The sequence below is a fragment of the Corapipo altera genome, unplaced genomic scaffold, assembly GCF_003945725.1.
Source record: "Corapipo altera isolate COAL_440 unplaced genomic scaffold, ASM394572v1 46, whole genome shotgun sequence".
Classification (NCBI taxonomy): Eukaryota; Metazoa; Chordata; class Aves; order Passeriformes; family Pipridae; genus Corapipo; species Corapipo altera.
Window position 1 is genome coordinate 1,583,658 of NW_020884883.1, and position 26,810 is coordinate 1,610,467.

Below are 26,810 nucleotides of genomic sequence, written 5' to 3' on the forward strand. Positions count from 1 at the left end.
TGTGTGTTTCATGAGTTGTGGGTTGCTTTTATTTCCCACTGGAAAAACTTCCTATAGACCATTCCAAGTCTTCAGTGAAATCAAATAACTTCTCTGAGTAGTTTGGTTTTGGTTTTGTTTTGTTTTTTTTTTTTTTGTTGAAAACATTGAATAAAAAGCAGGCATATTAATCCACTACTCACAAATTCATGTTATTATCCATTCCTATATGCCATAAAAGATTTGTTTGTCACTACTTAGAGAAACAGAAGAAAAGTGGCAAGATTTCCTGCACTGAAATATGGAAATTTCTGATGATACCACAGATTACTTGAGGACAATACAAAAGATACTAAGATAAATTTAACCGGCCTTGCAAAAGTTCCTGTGTTAGACTGCTCCACAGTCTTTGGTAAAACATAACATCCCAAAGCCCTGTGCTATGACAGTTTAATTTTTTAAGGGACTCATGTTTTCCAAAATTTGTTCTGTCACTTCTGCTGTTGTTTAATCCTACTCCAAAGTCTTTTGGTTCTGCTCTGAAAAATGCTCCCTGTCTAGCCCTGTTATTTTCATAGCCCTCTCACAATACATTTTTTTTAAAGTTTTTTTTATGGTGGAGGAGCAAGTTAGAGAACATTTAAACAAATTTGACATACAGGAATGGGCTTGATGGGATCCACTCAAGAATTCTGAAGACATCCAATGAAATTACAAGGTCACTCAATATCTTGGAAAGATGACTTATCTCAGGGAGATTCCTGAAGACTGGGAGAAAGTAAATTCCAATCTTTAAGAAATGAAAGAAGGAGTATCTGAAGAACTACAGATCTCATCTATATCACTGGGAAAGGTGATGCAACAATGTTCCTTGAAACCATTTCCAAACAGTGAAGAAAAAGATGGTGACTGGGAGCAGTCAACATGGATTTAAGAAGGGCAAATCATGCCTGACCAACCTGATAGCCTTCTGTGTTAAGATGACTGGCCTATTGGAAGAGGGGAGAGTAACGGATATTTTTTATCTCAGTTTGACACTGTGTTTGACACTGTGTCATGCAAGATTCTCAATGACAAACTAATGGAGTGTGGACTCAAGAAGTGAGCAGTGAAGTGGACCAAACACTGACTGAACTGTTGGCCTCACAGGATTGTGGTCAGTGGCACGAAGTCTAACTGGTGGCTAATTCATAATGGTGTAGCCCAGGGATCAATCCCATGCCCAATACTGTTTAAAATCTTCAATAATGAACTGAATGCTGAGGCAGAGTGTATTTCTGAGCAAGTCTGCAGATGATGTAAAACTGAGGGGAGTGGCTGGTACATAATATGTTTGTGCTGCTGTTCAGAGGAACCTTGACAGAGAGGCAGGAGACCCAGACTGAGAAGAAATGACAGGTCCTTATCACCTGTTCAACACAGGTAAGGCTATGTCCGGAGTGCTGTGTGAAGTCCTGGGGTCCACAGTACACAAAAAACATAGACATGCTCCAGTGAGTCCAGCGAAGAGTCATGAAGATGATTAAAGACTTGGAGCATCTGTCATACAAGAAGAGGTTGAGAGAACTGGGCTTGTCTCAACTGGAGAAGAAAAGTCTCAGGACTCTTGTCGATATGTACCAATATCTGATGGGATAGTGTAAAGAAGGTGGCACTAGACTCTTCTCAGTGACGTACAGTGACAGGACAAGAGACAGTAAACACAAACTGAAATATAAGAAGTTCTGTCTAAACATAAGAAAGACTTGCACTGTGAGAGTAATCAAACAGTGAAACAGATTGCCCAGATAGCCCAGAGATCATGCCTTCAAGGAAGGACATGATCTTGACTGGACATGGTCCTCTGCAATCTGCTATATCAAGCAGGAAATGGACTAGAGAGTTTCCAGGCATCCCTTCCAACTGAAACCATTCTATGATCCAATGGAATATTTATACCAATCAGTTCCACTGAGCACAATGATTATTCAAAAAGGTGGAACAATATGGTGATAATAATTACTTGGAACAATTTGTCTGATATTCCCACATAAATGTGCAATCATATTAGATATAAAAAATGATGAGGCATTATTTTTTTTTTAAATGATATAATGTGCTTTTCAAGAGAAGAAAGGCTGGTACAATCAAGTGCCATACTCTATGCATTAAGATATGTATAGAGTAACAAGCTATGATAAGATACATTGCAGGGCTTATGATTCTGAAGAAAACAAACTGCTCAAAACATAATGTAGAAAATTTAGTTGTGTTAGACTGTTAAAGCTAACTATATTAAACCTATTTTTCTATGCTTTTTAATTCAATTTTTGTGGGTTCTTTGAATATACAATATTATATTAGAAATACTGTGTATGATACAAGACTACATGCTTTTTTCTTTCAGCACCATGTGGTGGACATTTGACAGCATCAAGTGGTGTTATCTTACCACCAGGGTGGCCAGGATATTACAAGGACTCACTTAATTGTGAATGGGTAATTGAAGCAAGACCAGGACATTCCATTAAGATCACTTTTGACAGGTGAGAGTTGTAAAGTCAAACAACAACTAAGGTATGAGCATAAGTATTTGCTTTAATATTGAAGAAGAAAACAAAAAGAAAACCATAAAAAGGAACTTCAATGCAACACTCAGTATTCTTCAAGTAGGAAATTAAAGTTTTCTACTGTGTTTATGTTGTCTTTATTTACAACACTGGAAATACTGCAGAGGAACCCTATGGAAGGAGCTTTTTGGGGGGATTGCGTTAATGGTGAGTTCAATATGAGTCAAAAGTGTGCCCTGGAAGCCAAAAAAGCCAACCATGTTCTGGGTTGTATCAAGCACAGCACACCTAGCTGGTCAAGGGAGGTGATTGTCCCACCCTACACTGCTCTGCTGTGGCATCACCTCAAGTACTGTGTGCAGTTTTGCACGCCTAAGTGTAAGAACGACATCAAACAATTAGAGTTTGTGCAGAGGAGAACGACTGAGATGGTGAGAGTTTTCCAAGGCAAGACATAAGAAGAGTGGCTGAAGTCACTTGGTTTGTTCAGCTTGGAGAAGGCTGAGGGATGACCTCATGACAGTCTGCAACTTAGTCAGGGGGCAATAGAGTGGGAGGTACTGATCTCCTCTCTCTGTTGACCAGCAATAGGAGAAGAGGAAATGGAATGAAACTGTGTCAGGGAAAGTTCAGACTGCACATTAAGAAAAGGTCCTTCCCTGAGAGGGTGGTCAGTCACTGGAAATAGTCCCAAGGAAAATAGTCATGGCACCGAACCTGTCAGAGTTCAATGAGTGTCTGGAACACACTCTTATTCATATGGTTTAGGTTTAGGTAGTCTTGTGAGAAGCAGGGATTTGGACTTGGGGATCGTTATGGGTCCCTTCCAACTTGAGATATTCTTAAGATTCTGTGATTCTAGTTTAGTGCATATTAACATACTAATATACAGATACTCAGGAAGGGCAGGGACAGTTGACGTTATAGTGGGAGTCTGCTACAGGCCACTCAACAAGAAAGTCCAAACAGATAAGACCCTCTTTAGACAGGTAGGAGCAGACTCACATTTACCAGCTCTAGTTCTGATTGGGTCTTCAAACAACACAGTACCTGTTGGAGGGACAACACAGTAGGACATAAGCAAACCAGGAGGTTCCTGGATGCATTAATAATGCATTCCCTTGTCAAGTGATTTAGAAGCCAACGAGGAGAGGTGCTGCTGTACCTCAATGGCAGCCTTGGCCACAGTGACCATCAAATCCACAGGGCTTTGACCATCAGATCCATGGTTCAAGGTCCATAGGGCAGTGAGGAGGGTGCACAGCAAACTCACTACCCTGGACTTTAGGACAGCAGACTTTGGCCTCTTCAGGGATCTACTTGGTAGAGTACCATGGGATAAAGCGCTGTAGAGAAGAAGGGCAAAAGAAAGATGATTAATATTCAAAGACCATATGCTCCAAGCTCAGGATCGATGCATCCCAACAAAGAGGAAGTCAGGTAAAAATGCCAGGAGGCCTATGTGAGTGAACAAGATGCTCTTGGACAAACTCAAACATGAAAATGAAGCCTACGGAGGGTGGAAGGAGGGGATTAATAGCAGCCTGGGATTAATAGCAGCCTAGGATTAATGGAGGAATGGTCTGAGCAGTCAGGGATCAAATTAGAAAAGCTAAAGTTATGATAGAATTCAGTCTATCCAAGGACATCAAGGGTAACAAGAAAAAATTCTATAGGTACTTTGATGGTAAAAGGAAGATTGGGGAAAATGTGGGCCCTCTCCAGAAGGAAATGGAACAGGAGATTACCTACAATATAGAAGTCTGAGGTAGTCAATGACTTTCTTGCCTCAGTGTTCACTGGCAAGTGCTCCAGCCATACTAGCCGGGTCACAGAAGGCAAAGGCAAGGATTGGGAGAATGCAGAACCACTTGTTGTAGGAAGAGAGTTCTGAGACCATCTAAGGAACCTGAAGGCGCACAGGTCCATGGGACCTGATGGGATATATCCATGGGACCTGATGATATGCATTCCTGATTCCTGAGGGAACTGGCAGATGAAATGGTTAAACCACTATCCGTCATCTGAGAAGTCATGTCAGTCAAGTGAAATTCCCACTGACTGGAAAAGGGGAAACATAGCTATATCCTGGGCTGCATCAAAAGAAGCATGGCCAGCATTTTGAGGTAGATGATTCTCCCCCTCAACTCTGCTCTATACATGATGAATCCAGGCCTGGTGTCCCCAACATAAGAAGCACATGGAACTGTTGGAGTGAGTTCTGAAGAGGGCCACAAAGGTGATCAGAGGACTGGCGCACCTCCTCTATGAGGACAGGCTGAGAGCCTGACAGCAAGTCATCAGAACTAGACAGCAATGACCCAGGAGTTCTGAATGAGTACAAAGTTGATGTGGCTGAACAGTTGAAATTTGCATATAACTGTGCTTTTAAAACTATCTTGATACTTGTGCATTTCAGGAACTCCATCTTTTAAATCTTTCATGGAGTTCTAAGGAACTGCATGCTGAATGACTGCTGTGAAAACTATTAACAAAGTGTAGAATTAGTGGAAGCATGGATAAATGCAATTACTGAGGAAGTGTCAGTATGGCTTTTGTAGAAGAAATCCTATCTCAGGAACCACTTGGAATTCTTTGGTGGTGTAAGAAAGCATAGAAAAATGTTGGATATAATTTACCTGGGTTTTTAAAATACAAGTTTTAGACCTTGCATTTCACTCTGCAAAGGGCTATTAAAAGGCTAAGTATCATTTAAACACAAAGAGGGACATTAAAAGAACTTAACAGTCTCACAGTGGAACTCCGGGTGTTTTGCAGAGACCTGTAGTATGCTCAAAATTGTTCAGCATGTCCAGAAATGATCTTAAAAAAGAGAAAATTAGACTAATGATAGTAAGCTATTCAGGATATTAAAAACAAATTAAAACTGAAGCATTGCTGAAGTTTCTTACAAGACTGGATGTCTGGGAAACCAAATTGCAGGCAGATTAAGTAAATGCAAAGTGAATCATATAAAAAAAAGAATTCCACCTTGATATATAAAACCATGTGTTTTGAACTTACACTGGTTACTGAACTACTAAAGTTCTGGTAACTCTATCAAGAAATATGAATGAAAACTAACATATACTTTTCAGATTGTGAGTAATGCGTGGAAACATTGAGATTGTGACTAATAAATAAGGAAAGGGGCTAGATGGATAACTGCTGACTGAAAGATTTTTGTTACTTTGAATATTGATCAAAAATCATTAAATAATATAATCAACAGACCTCTTTATTTGAAACCTAGCTAACTATATGAAGAATAGCATAATATAGCATTCTTTAGGTCTTTTTAAAATTATTTGTGTAAATTTGGAGAATGTCCTAATAACATAAATAAGCTAATAAGTATTAAAAGAAATGGAAAACCCAAAAGGTGACTCTTAATTAGGTAAATTATCTTGGTTTATCATTTTATTGACAATGCAAGGAATGAAAAAAAAAGCAAACAACCCATCAACAAACTCAAGCCAATGTAAAAAACAATTCACTCCCTCAAACCCTCAAAAGCAGACAAGTGAATTATAAATTCATTTCTGAGTTTGAGATGAGCAAGAACATACTGGGAAAAAGATCATTGTAATGGGTAACAACTCCTATAAGAAAGGTTTGCAATCCACTGTTGTCATACTGCTCTGCTAAGAAAACCACAATTGCTGGCTGAGTCTATTCATTATGAGTACAAATAAAGTATTTAAACCAGCCTAGTGGTATCTGTCTCTTTTCATCATTCCACTGCAGGGTAAATCAATGTATAATCACTGAAATCATAGAAAGGTACTGAAAAACTCTCAAGTACTTTAGTGATGTTCACTGTGATTGTCTATTTTTTGGTAAATTTAATAAAACCAGAGAGCCTTCCAGACACAAGAACTCATGTGTTTATGCAGCTAAATTGTTGAAATAGTCTCCAACACGCTTCTGGAGCTTGTCAACCAGCATTACCCCAAATAATTATCAAGCATGGTCAGGAGTTACTGTGGGCAAGCAACCATTCACAATAGGAAATTTGAATAGTATCTTCTTCTTTGAGAGGCTAAAGAATGTATTTAATAATATAGATGTGTACCATTCCGTGCTAGCTGACTTCACTCCCAGAAACGGGTCCTGAAAGTGCTAAATGTATTAACAAACTTGCAAGCCCTGTATTCCACCATCAGAGTAGATAGATAGCAGTAAAAAAAGATGTGTAGATTTTATCCAGCATATCCAAATAGAGTAGGTAGCACCATAAATCTAGAGAGTTTTCTGTGTGAAGAGTAAGGAATGATATGAAGGGCCTAAGTCAGTTTCCAAGCAGTCATTAGCTCTGAAAGCTTTCTGATTTCTGAATGTGCTTTTGTTCTCAGGGAATCATAAGAGAAGAATTAGGAGACACTACTAAATATTTGCTAAAAATGAAGTTACCGATACTGATATGTCTGTGAAGATGGTTTTAGAAGACCAGTTCTGTTTGGTCTGTAAAATATAATGGCCTGAATGGGCAACTTGGTCATTTGGTCATCATTGCCTAACAAAGTATAATGTTCATTTACACTTTGAAGGAATTTTCACATATATTTCCCCTGTTCTGGGTGTTTAATAATTTGAAGTCTTCTTTCGTTAAAAGAACACTAAATCTTATCTCAAGACTCAGAAAACTTGTCCCATATTGGCAAGACAACTAAGAGCATTCACTTTGGAAAAAGCGTTGTATTGCGTAGGGACAGTCTTCTGATGTTCTCAGAAGTTGAACTAATAAACCCCATGGGAATAGAAGAGAAAAATATCCGAACATATGCATTTCTGAAACATGAAAATAAGAATATTGAGTTTGCAGGCAAATACATTTAGACCAGTATATCTGTGTAATAATACAAACTTCATTGACAGGAAAATTTATGTGTGCGTGGTTTAGATGATGCGGCTTCCAACAGAATCTGATATAACCACAAACTGTCTTGAAAAGCATCTGATGTGAAAAACTGCCAGTCCAAGTTTCATCTACAGAAAGAGCAGATCTGAGTTGTTTAATTTAAGAACTACTACTAGATGACTGTACACATGAGATGAAATAACAAAATATTATTGAAGATGTTCCCAGGATGTACAACTATTTTTTAACCTGAGGGCAAGAAATTTCTTAGATATTCATAATGCAATTTTGTTTGAGACAATTTGCATTTTTGTACCCAGATTCCCCACTAAATGTCTTTCTGAAGGCTAGTCATATGGCTGATCTGCAGTGTATTGCATCCCTTATGAATTCTATATGATAGCAGTTATAACAAGGTGAGGAAAAAGATGCATAAAACCTTCCTTAGTTACTATCCTCAGTAATATATGGATGGATCCGTAGATACACGTATTTTTTATATATGATACTCTTGATCAGTTACACATGGATTGCATTTCTAACAGTTAAAGAAAGTAACACCATTCCTCTATCTACCAGTTGACTCGCATATTCCTTTTCAGATTTCAGACTGAAGTTAATTATGATACTTTGGAAGTCAGAGATGGGCCAGCAAATTCATCACCATTAATTGGAGAATATCATGGAACACAAGCACCCCAGTTTCTTATCAGTACTGGAAATTATATGTATCTGCTGTTCACTACGGACAACAGTCGTTCTAGTGTTGGTTTCCTAATTCACTATGAGAGTAAGTCTGTTATTTATCAAATAGATTTTTATTTAATCTTGAAAAAAAATTCAGTTTGAAAATGAGCAAATGAATGTGAACAAATAAAATAAAGTAATTGTATTTGTGTAAGAATAAATTATGTTTATGCTGTACTGACAGGTAGTTCTAAAACTATTCATTTTGGAATTTTTTCCTTCATGAGTTCTTCTGTCATTCAGAGTACTTATGGACCTCATTTAATCAAATGAAAAGTAATTTTAGAAACTTTCCCTCATAAGTAAAGATACATTGTTCTTTTTGGGTTTTTTTTGGGGGGTTCCCCTATCTTCTCTTTCACTTTCTCTCTTTTTCTGGTTTTAATACATTTTTGCAGTGCTGAGCAGATTTAGACCTTTTTTATGATGGTTCCAAAATGCAACTAAATTAATAATAATAATATGTCCTTGTAAACTACAGAATCATCATAAGAGCATTTTCTTTTAAATTAAATGCATCAAATGATGTATATTAAATGGTCTGAAGTAACACCGATCTTCATATGGTAGTACAACTGTTTACTTAATTATTGACTAAAGAGAGTTTATGTGTTTACTGCAGTTGTGCCAAACAAATGACATCATTTTTATCAGTTGTTCTTATTTAAAAACTGATCCGATTGCAGTAAATTTGCTCTACTATTGAATCTGGAATGAGTGACCAAACTTGTATTTTATAGCCACATCAAAACTTGGAAATTCTGCATAGCTTCTTTTAATTTTGTCTACAACATGGTGGTAATGGCTGAATAGATAATAGTATGATAAACTACAAGGGCACTAAATCATGTAAAGACAAGGAACAGTAGATAGGTTTCTGCATGAGTTTAACTCCAGATGTTGATTTTCCCTCTTTTTATTGGATCTAAATGTTTATGTTATATTTCATAAGACAGTCCTTAAATATTTTTATTGTGTTTTATTTTAAGCCCCTCATCAGGTAGATACCTTTTTTTTCTGTTAAAAATTAAACTAGTTAGCAACAAAATATCTTCCTTATGCATTCTTAAAGAGGAAGGTCTAATTATGAAATTATTTAGAAAAATATTAATTTTTTGCCTCTGTTGAAAAATTTAATATCTGACACACATGGCACTAGTATTTCAGTGCTGTTTCTCTAGGTAGTCTGATAAAATGTCATGGTTTTCAAAGAACAAAACGAAGTAGAAAGACCCAATGGAGGTGTTGAGTCTTCTGCCAGGAACATAGGAGACTAAAATTTTATTTTGATTGTCCTTGGGGGCTTAAGTATCGAAGTAGCTAGTGTTAAAGGTGTCACAAAAGAGCTGCTATTTGTTTCACATTTCTTACATCTGTAAAATACAAGGCAGTCAATTGTAAGTCTTAAGAAAACTTTCTGAATATTTTCTTTGGAGGCTCAAATACCTATCCTATTTGGAAGTATCCTACAAATCTTCCAATTATAGTCATAACTTTGACAATAGATTAAATCACTGCACTGTGAAGCAGAAGGATCTTGATCTTGCTTAAAATAAAAAGTTCAGTATAAGCTAAACCGAGTTGATACTGAGATGGCAGTAATCTACTAAGCTAAAATATGCCTGTAATACAGCTTTAATGTAAATATAACACTTTAAAGGTACTGTGAAGGATGTGAAGATAATCTGTTAATTCCTCTCCTTAAATTTCAGTCATTCAGCCTTTTGATGGCACTTCAAACATAGCTAATACAAGACAGTGTAGACTAAATCTTATGCATCTAAGCAAAAAAAATTAAAGAAGTGCCTAAAATATTCCTTAAATAAAACTACTGATAAAATATTCTTTTTTTTTGTCAAAAATAATTAATCTATAATCTTTTGACCAGCATACTTCATACCTCACTTACATTTCCCTGATCTTTCAGTTTACCTAGTTATTTGGTCTGGGTGGGATTTTTTGTTTTGTTTTGTTTGTACTTGTGTGGGAAGGGTTCTGTTCCTCATTCTGTAAACTAGGTTGTGCAACCTTAGTCTTTTACTTAAATGAAAACAGATAGAAATACTTTATCTACAGACTCTCTTAATGTAAAGTCACCTATTATTAAAGTATTTTTGAAATTTTTCCTCCTTAAATAAGAAACCATAATTTGCAAAGAAAATAGTGGAATTATTTTTTAAATCCAAATACTTTATTTAAAAGTCGATGAGTTTTTATGTACTAATATTTCCTTCTATCCTAAAATTTATCTGAAATATAGAACAGATATAATATTTTAGTCATGCATTGAGACAGTCATATTACAATGTACACCAGTATGTATTTGATAAACATTACAATTCTCTTACATAGTCAGGGAAATTGATTTCACATCAAGGATCACCAATCTTTGTAAAAACTTTCCTTATTGAGGCTATTGAAAAAAATCTAGAAAATTAGTGTTGTGATGTTTCTCAAATGAAATGTTATCTGTATAAAAAAAATAAAGGCAATCTTTTATTCAAAGTTTATAAAATTAGGTATTTGTTTAGATTGGTTTCAGGAAAGAACTTTTTAGGCTCACAAATATGCAATCTTCAGGTACTTGACAAAGTATTATTCAGACAACTCACAGTCAGTTTTAGCAATGATAACACAGAAACTAAATACTTCCTTACACTTTTTCATTTAAGGAAAACATAATTCTTTTAATAGTCTGGATATGAGGCAAAGGTTTACAGAATTTTCAGTTGCAGGATGCCGTCAATGGAAAAAGATTTTATATCAAGAAAAATTTTTTATATCGGCAGTCCATTTTACCCCGACTAAGAAGAATCAGTGCAGAGCCTGAATAAGAAAGGCAGTTTTTGTGAAAGTGACCATGAAATAATATGGTTTATGATTGTTAAGAAATGAAAGAATGAAGCAACAGAGTTGTGATTAAATCAATGATTTTCAAAAATCTAAACTTCACCAAATTTGACAAATTGGTAAGTGAATGTCCTTATGCCCTTGTTAGTGAACTCTGAAAGTCCTTTATCAAATACATTGTGTTAAAGCCCAACAGAAAACCGTTATTTGGCTTTTGTGGAGTTTTTCTGGAGGATTGTTTTTTTTGTTTTGTTTTGTTGGTTTGGTTTGGTTTAGGTTGGTTGGTTGATTTGGTTGTTTTGAAAGAGATTTCTGTAACTATTTAAAAATCCCTTTTAATGATGCAACCCAAAAGTTAATAATGTAAATATTGGATATGTTAAAACATAGCTGTGGATGGTTATCAAAGAATAACACAGACCTCTTAGCATAAAACAAAAAAAAAATCTAAGGTACATATTTAGTTCCAAAAACAAGAGACAGAAAACAATAACAAAAATATCTGTAAATATATTCAAATAAGAGAAAAAATAATAATAACTACTTTATAAAAATTTAACCAAACATCAGCCCTCACAGGGAAGACTAAACATTTTGTTCCTGTTTTGCAACTTTTGTGGAAAAGCTTAACTTTTACCACATACTTTACACAGAAAAGTAAACATTTACATGGTTAGCGTACAGCATCTAGAGAAAGGATACTGCACAATATTGAAATAATGAAATATATTTTATTCATCAGGAACTGTTGAAATTTCCTGTGGTATATGCAGAGGCAAAGCAGAGGCACCGTTCCACTGAAAATTATGTCTGAAAATTCAAAACTATAAGGAAGTTTAAAAAAATATTCACAAGCAAGGATGGAGAGAAAAAAAAAAAAAGAAAATATGAGGACCAGAAGGATCAAGGACATTAGTTTTATCATCAGTCTTGAAAGATACTGGTTTCAAGCTGATAAACAAAATGATAAGGAACAAATTATTTGTATTTGATAAAAACAGATTATGTCAAACCAACCTAATTTCTTTCTTGACAGGTTAACTAGTTTTGTAGATTGGGGAATGAAAAGGAAAGGAAAGAGCTCTGTGTTGACATTTATAAGGCTTTTAGAATTTTTCCAGAGAAAGAATAGAAATGTATATGAAATTATTATAGATACGAGTACTTCAGTGATCACTGGAAAAAGTTTCCCAGAGATGTTGTGGAATCTCGATCCTTTGAGATACTAAAAATACATCCAGACATGGATCCACCCAGGCAACCAGCTTTGGGTGACCCTGCTTGAGCAGGGGTGTTGGACTAGATGACCTCCCACAGTTCCTTCCACCCTGAATTGTTATTTGATTCTGTGATGCTGTGAAAAATTTTGAGAACTTTTATGTAAAAGAGCAGCCAACATTTATTAGTAGTTCACTAAAATTTGTAAAGATTCTACTGTGATCTGGCTAGTTCTTTTGTATTTTATTAACAATTTTGATAATATAAGAAGAACAATTACAATTTCTGAGAATGATTCCAACTTACAATTACAGCAAGCACTATGAGGAGAAGGTTAGAATTCAAAACAAGTTAGATGGACTGAAGAAACTGTCTGAAACAAAAGCAATTAAATTCTATAAAGAAACATGCTAAGCCTAAATGGGGAAGAAATGATAAGAACAAATACAAAATAGAAGTACAATACAAAAAGATATGTGTTTTACACAGAACTTAAATAATCTAGAGAAAAATGTAGTAGTATTTAAAAAATCAAATCTTCTGGACATTGTATTTAACCATCAAAATAAAAGAATCTCAGAAAATATATATATTTTTTTTTAAGAGGACTATTTTATCTAGGACTTGTTCAAAAGTTATTTCACTTCACTTGATGACCAGGGAGAATCGTGTCCAGTTTGGGACAGAGTTTAAAAGGAGTAGGAGATTGTTAGCATGGAAACTATGACACACAAGGAGTCATTGAAAGGTTTGTACTTGTTTAGTCTAGAAAAAGTATGACTTGGCAGGCAGGAGGGAAGGTATGATAATAGTATCATGTTTCTAGTGTCTAAGAATTGCAGTTAGTTGTGGAGTTCAGTCTACTGCCTGTGCTCCCTCTCAATCAACTCTTTACAACCATTTTCCAACCAAATTTATCACTGTTGTGCCAGAATTTCTCATATATATTGTCTTTTTGTAGTCAGGACTCAGTACTGTCCATTATTGAGCTTATCTTACCTTATCTTCTATTAAGAAAAAACAAATCAAATCTTCATCCAAAGAAGCAAAGATAAGTTATTTGCTTTCAGCTATGTTCATGGTTGCTAAAGCTTACATACTGAATCTTTTCCCTTGGGAATGAAACTCTGTTGCCTGAGCTGAGGTTTTTTTCTTTATACAGCACCACATTTTCAGTCAGGAACTTGGAAGTTGATAGATTTGTTATAGCTTTCTGTCTTCTTGCAAAAATCTGAAACAACATAGTGAATGTAATCTAGAGTTATAATTTCAAAAAGAAACTGATGAGTTTACCTGTTACACGTGACTCAGAATGCTAAAGCAGTTGATGTGTTCAGGCAGAGGTGGGAGGTTGTCCTAGGAGGAAGGAAATTTAATAGCATTACTGTGGACGTCCATTTGCACTAACACTTCAAAATATGAAGTACGATGTCTCCAAAAAAAATTAATTTGTATCTATCAAAGTTAAAATTTCATACACATGAAATTATTTAGAACACATACAGTGCAGAATATTATAGACTTAAAAGGGTTCTTTGAGACTATATTAAGCAATTTCAACTAGGCGAAGGGAATCTAAAAATGCACTCTGTCAGCTAACATGGTACATTTGCATTAAGAGCATGCAGTCAAGTCTAGAAGAAACTTATTCATCTAGAATTTAAGTATGTCAGGGTTGCCTCATGAAAACTAGATCATAAGCTTTCAAATCTGAATTCTAAGTGAGGTATAAGAAGAGCTGGAGGGTATGGGGAATATTTTGTTGTGAAAGCTAGAGTCATTATTTATGATACGTTTATTTGTAGCCCTGCTTCCAACTCTCATATCTATAATTCTAAACCTTTCCCTTTATGCCCTAATAAATCAATTTTTTCCTTAGTTTTGAACTCCTCCTACTTTGTTCCTAAGGCTATGTGGTAGTCTTGAGTAAATAGAGCAGCAAAGAAGCATAGAAGTTGTACTGAGAGTACAGCTTCCACCAAAATAGTTATAGATGCACAGGCATCTGAGAGGACCAGGACCTCCAGGATGTCTTTAGGGGGCTAAGAAGCTAGGAAATGTGTAACGTCCTGCTATAGAGGATTTTGTGTTGTCAGCAGTTGGTTTTGCAGAAGGAACTTCTTTGGAATAAAGTACAGTCTAAAATATCATGTTAAAAATTCAGGTCACCTATGAGAAAGCACATAAAATCTTTGAAGACCTCAGAAGAACTAATCTTACTCAAGGTTCTTACAGCGTCTATGAGTGATAATATCATCCATATGAAATCATAGTGCCAAAATACTGAAATTAATGTGAAAATACTTAAGTAAATGAAACGGATGCCACTACTTTGAGAATAAATCTAAATTTTATGTAAAAAAATGACAAGAAATTCTAAACTCAATGGTCCAGTACTATTTAAACAGAGACTCAACAAATAATTTTTCTAAATAAAGTAGAGCAAAATTGCCTGAATAGAAAGTGTTTACAATGCTTCCCCTTCCCCTCTCCCCACCATATGATTCCTGTCCCTTTGTTGGTAAGTTTTTTCACAAGTCAGTGGCTTTTTGGGTTGCAAACCACTCTGCTCAGCATCCTCTGTGTCTTCCTGTTGTCTCTGAGGCTTGACTATGTGTTTGCTAGCTACTGTTTTCAGTCAGCTTCTAGGGTTTTTTTTCTTTTACTGCAGGCTTCATGCTGGTTGAGACATTATATTTTGTAATCTTTTACTCACTGCAGCCAGTATCTTCAAGGTTTTCCTCTGGACATGCTCAGTTTCTCATAGAAGAAGGAACAGTGTCCCTTATTCCTCTCAAGCCTGAACAGGTTCTACCTCAGTCATTATTGTTTCAGGAACATAACATAGTGTATGAGTGTAGGAGGCAAGGGTTTGGTTGCAGGGGAGCTGCAGGAGTGGCCTTTTTTGAGGAGAGGCTATGGCTACTCTGTGCTGGACACAGTTCGTTCCAGCTGGCTCCATTGGACCCACCTCAGTACACAGCCCATCAGCCAAACTGGTGGTACCTCTGTGACAAAATATTTCAGAAAGAACAAAAGTCTGCATGGGTGATTAAGGAGGAAAAGAAAGTGCGAGAAACAATCCTACAAACACCAAGGGCAGACAAGAGAGCGCTTCAGGTGGGTAGTCCCCTGCAGCCCATGAAAGAGACCACAGTGGGGCAGAGATCCACACTGCAGTCTGCAGTGGGCCTCATTTCAGGAGCACTATATATTCCCTGAAGGACATTGCAGCCCATGCAGGTTTATCCAGGACTGCAACCTGTGGGAAGGACCCACCCTTAGATCAGGGAAAAGTGTGAGGAGGAAGAAGCAGCAGATAGGAGCTGTTACAGACTGATCACAATCCCCGTTCCCTATCCCTCTTAGGGAGAGCTGGGGAAGTAGAGAAGCTGTAAATGAAGGAGTGAAGTTGAGCCTTGGAAGAAAGGGGTTATGGTGGGTTAACCTTGGCTAGATGCTGGGTGCCCAAATCTTAAAAACACATTCCCCCCACCTCTCCCTTCCTCCCACGCTAAACTTCATTTTCAATTTTATCTACCTCCTACTTCTGAGAAGTGAAGGGTCATGGGGAATGAGCGTTGTGGTCAGTTCATCCCACATTCTCTTTGCTGCTCCTCTTTCCTCAGACCCTTCCCCTGCTTCAGCATTGAGTTCCTCCCGCAGGAGACAATCCTCCATGAACTTCCACAGGCTACAGTTCTTCACAAACTGGTCCAGCATAGGTTCCTTCCACAGCATCCAGTCCTTCACTGATAGACTGCTCCAGCATGGGTCCCCTGTAGGGTCACAAGTCCAGCCAGAAAACCTGCTCCAGCATGAGCTACTCTCTCCACATGTCCTCAGGTCCTGCCTGGAGCCTGCTCCAGTGTGAGCTTTACAAAGGGTCACAGTCCTCTGGGCATCCACCTGCTTCAGTGTGGGGACATCCCACAATGATGCACCCTGGACCTCTATGGGCTGCAAGGGGACAACCTGCCTCACCACGGGCTTCACCACAGACTGCAGGGGAATCTCTGCTTCCACACCTGGAGCACCTCCTCCCTCCTCCCTCTTCTTCGCTGACCTTGGTATCTCAAAGTTTTACTCTCACATATTCTCACTCTTCTCTATGGCTGTTGTTCTGCAGCAATTGTTTTTGTCCTCCTGAACTATGTTTTCCCAGAAGCACTACCATCACCTCTGATGGCCTCAGCTTTGTCTCAGCAGCAGGACCATTTTGGAGCCAGGTGGCATTGGCTCTGTTGGACATGGGGGAAGCTTCTGGCAGCTTCTCCCAGAAGCCACTCCCGTAGCCACTCCTGGCTACCAACACTTGGCCATACAAACCTGATACAGGGGTAAGGGGTGAGGGGGTGTTTTAGCTTTTGTCTTTGTTTCTCACCATCCCAGTCTATTTTTAATTGGCAATACATTATGTTCCTCAAATTGAGTCTGTTTTGACTGTGATGGTAATTATTAAGTGATCTCCTTGTCATTGTCTTAGACCATGAGCTTCTTCATGTTACTTTCTATCTTATTTTCTCCCCCTGTACTTCTGAAGTGAGTAAAGAGAGAGCAGGTGAGTGGGGGACCGGCAGCCAACTGAGGTCAACCCACCAAGGTGAACCCACCATACATAGCAACAGAAAAGAAAAGAAATTCCTATCATTCAAATAGAGAGTCTTTATTTCTTTCCCTCATGTGTATACATTGCATGATTATATGATTAAATTCCACAATTGTTTGCTATCACTTTGAGCATAAAGGATAATGCTTAGTTAATGAGCCTTCATTTGATAATTTTAGAGGTTTTTTTCTTCTTCATTGTATAGTTCCAGGTTTATTTACCAAACGCTATTCAATTTCTCTTATAAGACATAGTTAGTAGATACTCCTTTCTGTCAGATAAGAGTTATACAATTGCGTAAGCTATATTATTTGTCTTTCTATTTTTGATGCATAGGATCATATCTGTAAAAATTAATAAGTAGTTTCTGAGTTCTTCAACTGCAGTTTTTTTTACTTTTTTTTTTCTATATTAAATAATAATTACTATGACAAGAAAATTTAATTGTCCTGCAGTATCAGGAACTGAGTAGATGAAATGAAAAAAATATCATTTATATACTACCAAAATTTGTATTCATATTTTGAGCCTTAATATCTTTCTATTGTTTCAGATGACCAGTCCTTTTGTGTTTGTTTTTTTGTGTGTCTGTTTGTTTTTAGTTTTTTTGATTGATGAAATATACTTTAAAGCTCCAATCTTTTTCTACTTCATTTGGACTTTCTATTCTATGAAATTGAAAATTGGAAAACTGTGCTCTGAGTCAATGACAACAACTAGAGAAAGTGCTTTATATCCCACATCAGTTTTTGGTCAATGCTAACTAGTATCTTTTGAAGGTTCTTCCTCCTCTCTTCCTCATTTTGTGTTTTGTTTGGGATATTTTTCTTTGTACTATCTGAAAGACAAAGGGGTAAAAAACAAATTAAATCTATGTGTTTCAGGTGTTACTCTGGAATCAGATTCCTGCCTTGACCCAGGGATTCCTGTAAATGGCCATCGCCATGGTAACAACTTTAATATCCGCTCCACAGTAACTTTTAGCTGTGATCCAGGATATACACTGAGTGATGAAGAACCACTCATATGTGAAAGAAACCATCAGTGGAATCATGCATTACCCAGCTGTGATGGTAAGTGTCAAGCTTTTCAGATGGTAACTTTTAAGTCCAAAAAAGTTGATCTCCTACTTTTCAGAACTAATTAAGCTTGTCATTGCTACCACCTCCCTTAAATTGCACCAAGATCCACACTTTTAAAAAATTATTTTGAAGTTATTAAAAGCCATACTTTACACCTCTTTATCAACTTTCAGTCAAATACTGAAAAAACCCAGGCATGTATTAACAAATAGAAAAATTGAGATTCTTCCAGGGTGCCATTGTTCAGCTGTGAATCCAAATGGAACCATACAACTAATGATTTCAAAGAAAAGCCAATAAACTTAATTTATATTTTAAATTTGGAATACTGAATACCAAAATGATTGCTCAAAATTTAGGATACTCAATACTAAAAGAGATTATGATCAACCTATGTTAATTTTCTTAACATACTTTTGCTTTGAAATTTTAGTTAGTTTATTAATGGGTTTGGGGGGTATGCAGTGTCAAACTGTCTACAGCTTCCATGAAACATTTTTTAAAATGCTGAACTACTGTCATGGTTTAAGCCCAGCCAGCAACAAAACCCTACTCAACCACTCACTCACTCCTCCACCAGCAGAATCAGGGAGATAATTACAAGGGTAGAAGTTAGAAAATTTGAGTGTTGAGATGAAGACAGTTTAATAGAAATGGTCAAAGCCATGCAGCCAAGCAAAACAAAACAAGAAACAAATTCATTACTTCCCATGTACAGGCAGGTGTTCAGCTATCTCCAGGAGAGCAAGGTCCCATCATGTATAACAGTTACTTGGGAATACAAATGCCATCACTTTGAACTTCTCCCCCTTCTTCCTTTTTCAGCCCATTTTATATACTAAGCATGATACCATATGGTGTAGGATACTCCTTGGATCAGTTGGGGTCAACTATCCCAGCTGTGTCTCCTCCCAACCTCCCATGCAACCTTAGCCTCCTCGCCAGTGTGGCAGAAAAGGCCTTGATTCTGTGTAAGCCCTGTTCAGCAATAACAGAAACACCTCTATATTATAAACTGGTTTCTCAACACAAATGCAAAACATAGCCCCATACCAGCCACTGTGAAGAAAATTAACTCTACCCCAGCCAAGACCAGTACAACTACCCTAGCAAATATTTCTTTGCTCTTTTTTATAATTGGATTTTTTGCTATATTCTTTTTCTGTGAACCACTGAATCAACTTTTTTTTGGTATGGAATGCTTGTACTTTTGCTATAAAATCCCTGTTACAGAAAACACGGAACAACAGCCAACAAAGGCTCTTGCTTTAGTGAATTACTTACATCAATGAATTTCTAACTCCCTTTTCAGGTCCAAGATTTTCTTGGATTACAGTGGAACATCAGAGGACAGACTTAGAGCTAGATTAACAAAGTATTTTAGTTTCTCACTCTGTTTTAAACCGTTTTGTTAAATCTGAGCACTACTCTTCTCTGGCTTCTAATTCTCTCTACAGGTTTATGACCCCATGCACAAAATATATAAACTACCAAAAGATTATTATAATAGTTATCTAATCTAGCATTCAAACTCCCTCATCTTGTAATCATTATAATTTATTTCTCCTTTAAAAGTGCAGAAAAAAAATAATTTTTTAGAATTTGTTTTTATGGGCCTGTTTTACTTGTTTGCTTTGGTGTGCTGGATTGAAGAACACTGTTGTAGGAATCTTAACTTTGACTAATATCTTATTCTTTATCTATTTACTTTGTACTAAAATGTTTGGATGTATTTTTGAGTTAAAACACCAATATTTATCTCTTTTGTTTGCTTGAAGCTCTAGTTAATTTTCAGTCATTGAAAGAGAGTCTTTATTTCCCAGGTCCTTCACCCACTTCCAGTGTGAATGTATAAGAGAAATTTTCAAACATTTCTGGAACATGTCCTCTAGGCAAGCAACATATAAGGATTATACACAGTCTCTTCTTTTTTCCTCACGTATTCCACCAGTCTAAATTTAACTAGTCTAAAATGATAAAATAAAACTCATGTTCTATTAGGTAATCATCCTGTTAGTTTACCCTTTGAGCCTCAAAAAGTTGCGATCCAAATTTTTGGCATGTGACAGATTTAACTGAGGTTGAATTGAGTGTTTTGCAGTAATTTGCAGACTATTCATGTTCTTAAAATTGCAACTTCAGAAACTAAATCAGCAAAGTAGATGCCTTTGGGAAAAACACGTTGCTTTGTTTCATGCCAACAAAGAAGAAATAGAACTGCAGGCAGAGACACGGTGGCTAAAGTTCCCTCTAAGTAATGTGTCATTCTCAAAATGTGTTAATGTCAAGTTATTTTTGATGGAGAGATAAATTAAAACAGATAAATTGCATGTTCTTAATTTAATCTTTAAAATATGGAAATTATTATGAAATATTTAATATCTGTTTTAGGACTGCACAGTTAAATATTTTTCTTCCTTCTGTGATGTTTACAGAATAAGATAGATTTTTAATGAATATACTATTGTTCATTTATGGTACTATGAACCTGATAACCACAATTATGTTATTTATTATTAAGTAATGTTATCAACTATATATTTACTGTGGGTTTAGACAAACATATTCTCACTCATATTTATGCGCTGAAATGCATATATGCAGATAAAATCAGGCTAGAAACATTTCCTTTCCTTCTACTTTTATATATATATATACATATATATATATATAATACATAAATTCAAAACATTAAAAACTTTAACAAAAACCTTCTAATGCCAGCATGTTATATCTATATGTATCTAATATCCATATCTAAAATGTATATCTAATATTTATCTACCTATCTATCTAAAATATACATTACATGCAGGTACTGCAAGTTTATTGAACATTTTGTCATGTATATTTGCCATCTAGTTTATGGCAAAGTGTATCACTCTATGTGAGGAAAAAGACTAAAAAGCATCTTAATGCTTTGTTGTTTTATTGTTTAAATATTTAGTACATTAAAATTTTAAAAAAACAACAACATAAAACCAGAGAGCAACAGATGAGTGAAAAGCACAGTCATGCTGTATTTATAAGATCTGTGCGCAATTCAGCATGCAAATCTTAAACTTTAATTAATTTACCATGCAAATTTGAGCAGCATAGTTAAGGAAATTCTGGTATGCATTAAATGTCTTCTAGTTCTTGTGTCTTCCAAAATATTCAGTTCCAAATGAATTACTTATAATGGAACAATCTGAATCTTTGAAAGAGACAAAAATGGACTTTTTTTTTTCTTGAGCATCTCAGTAGATGTCAGAGACAAACTTTTATTATTTGAAAAACATGCACCTTTTTACTGAAGTATTTTCTTTGTTTAAAAATGCAGTTATATTTATACCTTTCCAAACCTTTAGTGCAAGAAAAATACCAGCAAGATATTTATTTTTTAGTTACTTCACAAAAAAAAGAATCTTGCTTCATACATACTACTGCAATAGGAATTAATACTTGCAATATTCTTGAATAAATTTGTACTTGTTTTTGTATTCTGCTAACTAACAAGAGAGTCCTTAAATGAAAAATGAACTCACTCTCAAGGACTAATGCAGGAATAAATAAATTGTTGTCAAACGAATGTTATGGCTTTGGATTAATTAACTTCTTATTGTAATACTTATCCCTATTTCTAATTTTAAGAGTAGCTCAAAAATGAACTATTTATTTATTGAAAAACAAGATTTCTGTATGACTTCTTTTACTTCCTCCCCTTTCTTTCCCCCCTCTTCTTAAGCTCTGTGTGGTGGATATATTCATGGGAAGAGTGGAACTGTTCTTTCCCCAGGTTTTCCTGATTTTTACCCAAACTCTTTAAACTGCACTTGGACTATTGAAGTGTCTCATGGCAAGGGTAAGCATCTAATATGAAGCACATATGCATATTAAATGTCTATATATTAAGAAATGCAGACACACATAGACAAAAAAATGTCTTTTATGAGTTAAACCAGCACTTTTTGCCATTCCTTTGAGGACAAAATTTAATTTCTCAAAATAAATATCTTCAAATATGGTATTTCCAGATTGTGTTTATTTTTCAAAAGCAACATTCTTTCAACAGTTACTAGAGAAAATGGGGTTTTGTCTCAGAAAAATGGAAAAGAAGAAGTAAAATATGTGAAAATAATAACTATTTGTTAAATAGCACTAAATTTTTTTCAGTCAAAGATGTTAGGACCTTGTTCATAGCTCTTCACCATTGCTAAGCATGAAGAAACAGATTTGATCTGTGTATTCAGACTTAAATTATTAGGGCAAAAAATTAGATATCTTTATGTTATGTGTACAGTAGAGTAATATTTGAATGCCTAGCTAATCTTGTCAGCTTATCCATTAAGGAAATGTGTATAATAACCTAAGGAAAAAAGCCCAGAAACTACTAAAAATGTCTTACACACCATTAAATCAAAACATAATAAAAATTTACTGAGAAGAGTATTGGAAGTTTCTACTGTTTAAAATCTTCTTACAGACTGGATTTTTTGTTTAGAACTCATATGTCATTTTAAATCTGAAATATATATGAGAAGACTTTCTAAGAAGAATGTTGTTCCCCACAATAATTTTATTGCATTTATCATATTTTAAAATTCATTGTATTTGAAATCTATTCTATTTGAAAACCAAACTGTAAATCAAAATTTAACTAATTGCTGAGCTGGAGGTTGGCAAATGAAAGAACAGTAATGACTTCAGTAAAGGACCAGTCCCAGAAAATATGAAACTGTATATATGTAAGACTGTACATAAAACTTGTATACGCTTTGTCCTTGTTTATGGGCACTTCCCTGAAGTTTAGAATAAAAAAAGAGATTTGTGTTGGAGAAAATGCAAAAATAAAACATAAATACAAAATTTTAACCAAGTATTAAAGTATGTCTCCTAGTTTAATTTTGAGGTCATGGTAGAGATTATTAAAAAAGAGACTGTAGTGGTTTGGATCTTGTTTTCCCCCCAGAGGCTAAGAAAAGTGGTAGCAGAGGATGGTTTCGATCCATCGACCTCTGGATTATGGGCCCAGCGCACTCCCACTCTAACCGGATGGTTAGAGACTTTTTCAGTGCCCCACGCAACGGCCCGGAATACCATTTTGAGAGGGGGAATGGAGCTAGGGAATTGGATTTTGGGGCTATCTCAAACCATGACATAAACATACAGGACCTTGAATAAAACCATAGTCTAATAAGAAATTAAAAAAACCTAAACAATACAAATTTGGATTTTCATACTGCTGTATACAAATTACACCGAATGCCATCAATTCTGTTATGGGAACTATTGATTTAAAGTGAACTAAACAAGCATCCTCTCTACACATATTGATTGGCTGAGCACAAGTGCTTTCTGCAAGCTTTATTTTCAGAATTTCAAGTTTTGAATCCATGTAAAACTTTTTCTTAAGAAGTTTCCATATAATGTAAGAATTGCTTTCTGTGTCACCTATATGTGAATAAAAAAACTTCCTACTAAGCACTTTTTTTCCCCCCCCTTTCTGATATTTTTGAAGGTGTACAGCTGGTTTTTCATACCTTTCACCTTGAGAGCTCTCATGACTATTTGCTCATCACTGAAGATGGCAGCTTCACAGAACCAGTAGCCAGGTTAACTGGCTCAGTCTTACCCCCTACAATTAAAGCTGGTCTCTTTGGAAATTTTACTGCTCAGCTTCGATTTATATCTGATTTTTCAATTTCTTATGAAGGTTTCAACATTACATTTTCAGGTAATGAATTCCATTCTTCTAAGTATTCTGAAATTGTTCCATAGAATTGTTTTACATGTAGATAACAAAAACACGATGAACCGCCAGTAAAAAAAAAGTTAATCAAAACTGTATAGTGTCTATCATAGAAAACTGGCTAAGGTTTATGGAAGTGGCCAACAGATTGAGAAGGATGTTAGTGAAGTGACTGTTTTAAGAAGTCTTTCCTGTTCTTGGAGAACCATCAAATGTGCGAAAAAGAAGTTTGGAGGAAAATTAAGAGGAAAAAAGTTACAGAGATAGAAGGTACCGCTTCACAAGAAAGTAACTAACTGGTACTGTCTTACTAAAGGAAGTATAGAAACTTTAAAAAAGCAGTGGTGTGCCAACTCAGATTCACAAAGGAGTCTAAATTGAAGACTGATTTTGAAATAACAAATGTTTGTAAAGATAAAATGAAATAAAATATTTATTATATGTTGATGTAGTTTTACAAATTACCTCTTTAAAATACTTGAAACGTTTAGTTACTGCTTCTTAATTAGAGTCTTCTAAAACTAGATGACATCTAAAATACATTTCTCGATAATTTTCTTTGCCTATCTCTATTACTGGAAAGTAGAATATTTACGGATTTACATATGAATGACTCAGGTGCTTTGAGATGCACATGCACATGGGAATTCTGTGGAAGAAGTAAAAAAGGAACTCATATCCAATTCCTTGAAAACCAATAAGTTTTGTTGAAATCTGGCAATGTTTACAGATGAACACACTATGTATGAATAATATATCTCATTTAACTTGCTTATTTAAAAAAAGGGAAAAAACTCTACCTCACTGATTAAAGCAATAATGTTGGATTTACTCCTGTCAAATGCTGAAATACATTCAATCTGGATGCTTACTGGACTTACTAAACCAGAGGTCAGCAGTTTTACAAGTTTGAAATGTAAATACAAGTGCTAAATTTTATCTCTGATAGTTTGTTTATCAATAACTCAAAATGGTAGATCACTAGGCAACTTGTAGAAAAACACATAAAATATTGTGGATGCAAGGAGGAAAATTGTACTGTAAAAAAAAATGCAGATCACAGAACTTTTCAAACACAGTCAAAGGTTTATGCCCTACCTACAACTGTTACATGCATAGATAACCAGCATATGCTATCATTTATATTAAAGATATATTTTGATAAATATTATCAGGTACATTAATTTTGTGAAACAAATGAGTCTGCTTTTCTTATTTTCCCACAATAAGAATGTACTTCTTTGTAGTAAGAAGTGTTTAGTGAGAAGACTTTAATGTGTTTTGAATGTCATCTAACACAGAAAAATTCCCATGTGCCTAAGGGTGTGCCACAGGATATCTCCATGTCTACCTTAGCCTCTATAGTACTGAACAGAGGTAGTAGATCATGTGCTTCCAAAATTTACAACTTTTGCCAGCAGAAACTGGTGTAGTTTATAGATTCCCTCTAATATTCAGGACTTTCCTATAAGGCAGTTACTAAAGGGAGGGGTTTCTTTATTTAGTTATATTTAGTTATATTTGACTTAATATTCAGTAAGTCAGCTGTTCAAACACTCCCTCAAATGTTAGTTTTTCTCCTGGCTAAATTGAGTCTCTTCCTCCAAGTAAGTGGATTTGACCCTATCTTCCACTGAAGTCCAAGGTAAATGTTTTAGAAAATGGCTTTTCCTATGTGAAAAGGAAGTGATCTCTTGAGTCTTTTGGATCATATTCTGAAGAATATAAAATCAGACTTATTGGGTTACATGTTAAGTTGATCTCTTTCAACATCTTTTCTCAAACAATGGTTGGTAGAAAAGGAAATTACAAACCAGGAAAACATAGAGTGATACTTCCCCAACATACCCTGTGGGGATGAGGAAATGTGGCTCAGATATTTTCTGAGTTTGATTTCGTCCCTCTGCAATCACCCTGACTTTTTCCCATTAATTTATTTTGACTACTCCTGAATTATTCCTGATGTGTAGTTATAAAACCACACTTTTTGAAAATATGGTCATATGTCTTTCATTCACCTAACCATGTGTTTGTTATTTTATTGTATTTTCTTCATTGCATAATGGTGTTGGGTTTTTTTTAATTGTAAGTCTCACTTCTAAAACTGTTTGGGATTTCAGATGAAATGAAACAAGAATTATATACAAAAAGAGTAATTAAACAAAATTATAGTAAACCACTCACAGTCCAAGCTGATTACAGCCCTTGAAATTAAGAAAATAGATGTAGTGTGGATGGGATACAATAGATGCATAATTACCGTATATATAGCCAGAATAGACTTATAGAAACAGTAATGGGTTTTAGTAGAGAATGCAACTCTGAAACATGTTTTCCAAGTGTTCCAGACAAAAACAATGCGACTAATGTGGTAAGTTTGGTTTTCTCATATGGACAACTTGTCCAAATTATTTATACATTATGTTTTATTGTCTGCAGAATATGATCTGGAGCCATGTGATGATCCTGGTGTTCCTGCCTTCAGTAGGCGAATTGGTTTTCATTTTGGTGTTGGAGATTCCTTGATATTTTCTTGTTTCCCTGGATATCGCCTGGAAGGTGCTAATAAACTTACCTGCCTGGGAGGTGGTCGGCGTGTATGGAGTGCACCTCTGCCAAGGTGTGTGGGTAGGTGGTCACATGCTTTCATTTCATTCATCAAATCGTTAATAGCACATGGCATGTGTCAGAATACTGGGCAGAGAACAAAGAGCTTGGGTTGAAAGAATTGATCCCCGAGCTGTAAAAACTTTAAAGTCATTGCAAAGTATAAGTAATGCATGTGCCTTTTACTTAGAAAACTTAGAGAAAATAAGAAGGAATGATTATAATTGTGCTATAAAATAAGATCAAAATGTCATGTGACATAAAATATAAAACTAATTATTAAACTGTATGACACAGTTAAGTTATAATTTTCATACTTTGTCTTTCAGGGTAGAGAAAAAATGTTTAGAACTTTTAGGTGAAAATACCCTACCTTAGAACCCGCCAGCTGGTTTTAAAGGTTTTTCTTTTCATATTGAGTTTTTATTCTTGTAACTCTAAACTTTTAGAATTTTTACAGTTTATAAATTACATTACAGTTTTGTAAACTGTATTTAAATTAATGTACTGTCCTTAAAAATTGGTAACTATAAGATCAAACTGTTTTGATCTTTTTACTGTTCTTTTTTTGGGAAAA

The 26,810-nt window shown here is 35.4% G+C and overlaps 1 protein-coding gene across 5 annotated transcripts in view; it reads left to right on the forward strand.

Moving 5' to 3' along the window:
- Positions 1-26,810, forward strand: part of CSMD1 (CUB and Sushi multiple domains 1) — a 1,093,278-nt gene that overhangs the window by 831,125 nt on the left and 235,343 nt on the right. For 4 of the 5 annotated variants that reach the window (XM_027640975.1, XM_027640976.1, XM_027640979.1 and 1 more), the window contains 6 exons: positions 2,366-2,504; positions 7,992-8,179; positions 17,698-17,886; positions 21,623-21,739; positions 23,396-23,611; positions 26,066-26,254. In XM_027640975.1, the coding sequence (XP_027496776.1) occupies positions 2,366-2,504; positions 7,992-8,179; positions 17,698-17,886; positions 21,623-21,739; positions 23,396-23,611; positions 26,066-26,254 (1,038 nt within the window). The remainder of the gene's footprint in view (positions 1-2,365; positions 2,505-7,991; positions 8,180-17,697; positions 17,887-21,622; positions 21,740-23,395; positions 23,612-26,065; positions 26,255-26,810) is intronic. The other variant, XM_027640977.1, reaches the window with a different exon arrangement.